This window comes from Panthera uncia, chromosome X, assembly GCF_023721935.1.
Source record: "Panthera uncia isolate 11264 chromosome X, Puncia_PCG_1.0, whole genome shotgun sequence".
In the NCBI taxonomy this organism is placed as follows: domain Eukaryota; kingdom Metazoa; phylum Chordata; class Mammalia; order Carnivora; family Felidae; genus Panthera; species Panthera uncia.
In genome coordinates this window covers 23,783,799-23,788,823 of record NC_064817.1, presented here as the reverse complement: position 1 = coordinate 23,788,823, position 5,025 = coordinate 23,783,799, and the positions used below count along the sequence as shown (strand labels likewise).

The window sequence follows — 5,025 nt, the reverse complement described above, 5'->3', positions numbered from 1 at the left end:
AATAAAATAAAATAAAATAAAATAAAATAAAATAAAATAAAATAAAAATAACATCCTCTGAACCTTCAGAGAAAAGGCCAAGTCACTTACAAAAAAAGAAAACACAAAGCCCAACAAGGGCAGAGTAACATTTTCAAGAATGTAAAGGACAGAGTATGAGCTAAGATTTTTTACCAGCAAGGTTTTAAACATTAAAAAAAAAAAAAGAATGTCAGGAAATATTGTACATATAAATGCTTCCTACAAATAGAGAATGTTACAATGTTACAATGGACAATGTTACACTGTAAGGACAGAGAAGGATCTGGAGAATTTTTGGTAGTGAGCATACTTAACTGAAGTTCCGGTACTAAAATAAACACAGTATTAAGTATTATCGTCGTAAGAATAACGAATAAATGCTATTTTCTCTGATGAAGTATTAATAACACACCTAAAAAATGCAGAGAGAAGGAAGGAGTAGAGAGTAACCTGATTCATTAACATATAGGTGAGAATTAAAATATTTACAGCTGACCTAACAGTATAAATCGAGGTAAGATAAAAGAGGAGTAAAATCACATAGTGGTATCAGTGTAAAAATAACTGGTGGGAACAACAACAACAAAAAAGAACAGAGAATAAAAAATAGTATGGCAGAGCTGTAGGATCTTTTTATATTAAGGATATTTATGTATTCTGATTTCTAGCTCAAATATCTTTGGTCAGTTTGTTGTCATTAATTTTATTTTGACTGACATGAAGACTGGCTACTATTTCTTTGTAATAATTATATCAATCATTTTATAACTTCTGGATTTTGTGACTTTTAGAAAGACCTTTTCTATGCTGCAATTATAAATATTTTAAAATTTTTCAGTATTTTCTTCCAGTACTTGTGTAGTTTCATCATTGACTTATATTTACAAAAATGGTAAGATAGAAAAAAAGCTTGTTTTTTCAAACAGGTTCCTTTATTACGAACACCACTGAGTGAAAACTTTATCTTTCCTCCACTGACATGTGATGCCACTCCTGCTGTATGGCAAACTTCTGTATGTCTCGGGAATTATTTCTTAGATATCCAACTGTTCACCTTATCTCCCGTGAAATTTATACACCAGGAAACACTGTTTAATATAATTAAATTAATATCTGGTAAGGCAAATCCCTTGCCATTACTTATTCTTTAAATTAAGTTTTTATTTTAATTCCAGTATAGTTAACACACAGTGTAATATTATTTTCGGGTGTACAATATAACAATTAAACAATCCTATACAATTTAGTGCTCATCCTGATCAGCATACTCTTTAATTCCCATCACATGTTTCATCCATCTCCTGAACTAATCTCCTAAACAATTTCTTCATTATTCTTGGGTATTTATTTATCCATGACTGGTTTTAATGGGATGTCTTTATGAATGATCAATTTTGCATAACAACGAGTAATTTAATGTTTTACATTAGCAAAAAAAAAACCCCACAAAATTTGCATGTCATCTTAAGATGACATCCTATTGGTCATCTATCAGCAAATTCCCTATCAATGTTTCCAGATGCCCCTCTGTTTTTAGGGGTAGTTTCCTAGAGAAGTGGAAAGAGGCTAGACTTTGCAGTCAGAGATTTGGATTTGTTTCCTGCCTCAACTGCTTACCATTTTATAACCTTCAGCCTATTACTTAAGTTGCTTGAATGTCAGGTTCTTCACTGGAAAAAAAGAGGGTAAAAATGCCTGCTTTCTAAAGTTCCTGGAGCATTAGATAAATTGTATTTTGAATAACTTTGAAATATGGCTGACTCTTGGTGGGAACTCTCTGGAAAATAAATTCAAATAGATTTTGACAACATCCTCATCCATAGCTCCAATATAGATTTCTCTCCTAACTCCAGAATTTCCATGACTTGAATCCTTTTATTTGTCTGATAACTTCTACTCACCCTTTAAGAAAGCTCAACTATCATTTCCTTTGGAGATAGTTGGTCTCACTTCTCCGTGTTTAGCACTTCCTCTCCTTTACCACTCTGCCCAAGCAAACTGTTAACTCCTACATGGAAAGTAACTTGTTACTGATCCTATTGTCTCAATCTCAGTGTACAACTTCCCTTGTAATCCATTCTCAAAAGCAGCTGCGGGTTGAACACACATACATCTTTTTATGGGGAAAAGGAGAGCACATAGGTCATAATTATATTTGTAATTTTTCTTTGTTCTTTATTTTATGACAAGAAAATGGGGAAAAGCATGACACCAAATCAGTTCCTAGAAATGGTTTTTGTCATTATCCCATAAAACTGCATCGACTAGACATGGCTTCCGGGCCCTACTTGTCAAGAGGAAGCGCAGGCATCACAACAGGAAGTGCACAAACGAAAGGAAGTGCAGACCACTGAACACCCCGCCATCGGGGGCGCGGAAGGTGCAGCCTGAGGCAGCACGCAAGCGCACTGAGGCTATGTAGCTTGACCCCTCCGCGTCAACTTCCGGCCTAGCCAAGGGCAACGACGTAAGGCCCAGTACAGAGGCTACGGCCTGTACAGACACAGGTATTTTGGGAGACTGCCAAGAATTCTGTGATTTGTTTTCTTGCTGGCGGGTTTCTTGGTATTAATTTTGAAGTTAGGCTGGTGGCTCCAGTGTGGAGTTGGGACATTCTGCAGACCTAAACATTTGTATCAGAGACACTATTTTTATCCCGCTCATCAAGGCACTTGCAGTTTCCCTTCTTTTTAGGGCCCCTGTTGCCCCACGATGCAACAGTCTTTAGAACAAGCTCTGGACCGTGCGGACTATATCATTGCCAGTGCCCAGCAAAGGCCTCCTAAAAGGAAAGGCTCAGCGAGTGGGGGAGCATCTCTGGATGAAAAACTTTATGACCTATATGTGGAAGAATGCGGGAAAGAGCCTGAGGCTACGGAGGAATTAAGAAGCAACGTGAACTTGTTGGAGAAGCTCCTGAGGAGAGAGTCGTTGCCGTGCTTAGTGGTCAACCTATACCCAGGAAAGGAGGGATATTCGCTGATGCTCGAGGGCGAAAATGGATCCTATTCGGAGACCATTCGACTGCCTTATGAAGAAGGGGAGTTGCTCGAATACTTGGATGCTGAACAATTACCTCCTGCTCTGGTGGATCTCCTGGAAAAATCTCAGGTTAACTTTTTTCACTCTGGGTGTGTCATAGCCCAGGTACGGGACTACAGGCAGTGCAGTCGGGAACCTCCCGGCTACGCGAGCAGGCATGTTCTCCTGCGGCCAACGATGCAGACGTTAGCCTGCGACGTGCAGTCCATGAGCAGCGATGACCAGACCTGGACCCAGGAAGACAGGCTTTTGCTGGAGAGCCAGCTGATCTTAGCTACGGCCGAACCGCTGTGTCTTGATCCTTCTGTATCAGTAGCCTGCACTGCAAACAGGCTGCTCTATAACAAGCAAAAGATGAACACTGGCCCCATGAAAAGGAGCTTCAAGAGGTATTCTGCACCCTCCCTGAACCGGCAGCAGGAGCTGTCTCATCGTCCACCTCCTCCTGAGCTGAGAGTATGGCCTTCTTACAAAAAAAGCAGAGAAAGTACAACAAGTGAGAATTGTGACTTCGTAATTTCTAAACCGCGGAATTATGTAGATACGTGGAAACAGAGACCCTGTGACTTGGCTGTACCTTCTGAAGTGGACGTGCAGAAATATGCTAAATGGGAGACGTTTGTCAAATATGATGAGTCAAAACCAACAGACTGGCCAGCCCACGAGGCAAAAGATGATTTTGAATTTGGATATGAAGGTGGCGATGAGTCTCAAACAAAGCCAGCCTTCATGCAGTCACTTAATGATCCACTTATCTCTGGTAAAAGAAGGGTACGTAAAAAAAGCAGACATGAAAGACAGGCGTCCCCTCTGCACTCCTCCACAGGTGACCATTCAACTAGTGTTCTGCCTAGGTCAAAGAGTGATGCTGGGAGGGAAGTCATTCAGTCACAGGTCTTGGTCAAGCAGAAGGCCAAATGTCCGGTCACTGTGTCACACAGCTCCAGTGGCTCAGCCAGCCTCAGCCAGCTGCCTCCAGGGAAAGAAACAGAACAGCCTGAGATCGTGTTTGTTCAGTCTTCAGTCCTGGGGAAGGCAGTCAGCCATCCATCTCCAGCCATCAAACCTCCCTCAAGCTCAGGAAAGACTTGGTCAGGTAACAGTTTTACTCCATGGCAGGGAAGCACCTTTCTTAAATCTCCATCTCCTGCTCCAGCTTCTAAGCCACCAAGTCCTTCCCAGAAATCCCCTGTGGAAGTGAATCCAATTAGTACATTTCCTGTGGCCACTCTGTCTACCACCAGCTCTCTACAAAGAGCCCTGGCCACCCAGGTCGCAGCAAATTCCCAGAAATCCTCTGTGGAAGTGAAACAAGCTAGCATGCTTCCTGCAGCCACCCTGACTACCACCAGCTCATCACAAAGAACCCTGACCACCCCGATCACAGTCAACTTTCCGAAACCTTCTGCAGAAGCGATTCAAATTAGTATGCTTCCTCCAGTCACTTTGTCCACTACCAGTTTATCACAAAGAACCTTGGCCACCCAGGCCATGGCCAGATCTCAGAAATCCTCTGTGCAAGCGACTCGAGCTAGCATGCTTCCTGCAGCCACTGTGTCCACTACCAGCTCATCACAAAGAACCTTGACTACCCCAGTCACGGTCAATTCCCAGAAATCCTCTGTGGAAGTGATTCGAGTTAACATGCCTCCTACAGCTACTTTGTCCAGTGCTAGCTCCTCAGAGAGAACCTTGGCCACCCAGGTCATGGCCAAGTCCTGCAAATCTTCTGTGGAAGTGACTCCAGTTAGTATACTTCCTAAAGCCACCATATCTACTACCAGCTTATCACAAAAAACCCTGACCACCCCAGTCATGGCCACTTCCCAGAAATCCTCTGTGGAACTGATTCAAGTTTCCAGCGCTCCTACAGCTACTTTGTGTACTACCGGCACATCACAGAGAACCTCGGCCACCCAGGTCACGGCCAAGTCCCAGAAATCTTCTGCGCAAGTGACTCAA

General features: G+C 42.3%; 1 protein-coding gene across 1 annotated transcript in view; it reads left to right on the top strand.

Annotated features, from left to right (window-relative positions):
• The first annotated feature begins 2,677 nt into the window (after positions 1-2,677).
• LOC125931250 (transcription factor SPT20 homolog) overlaps positions 2,678-5,025 on the top strand; it is a 3,197-nt gene continuing 849 nt past the window's right edge. The window contains exons 1-2 of the mRNA XM_049643218.1: positions 2,678-4,273; positions 4,703-4,778. Of these exons, the coding sequence (XP_049499175.1) occupies positions 2,734-4,273; positions 4,703-4,778 (1,616 nt within the window). The 5' untranslated portion in view covers positions 2,678-2,733. The remainder of the gene's footprint in view (positions 4,274-4,702; positions 4,779-5,025) is intronic.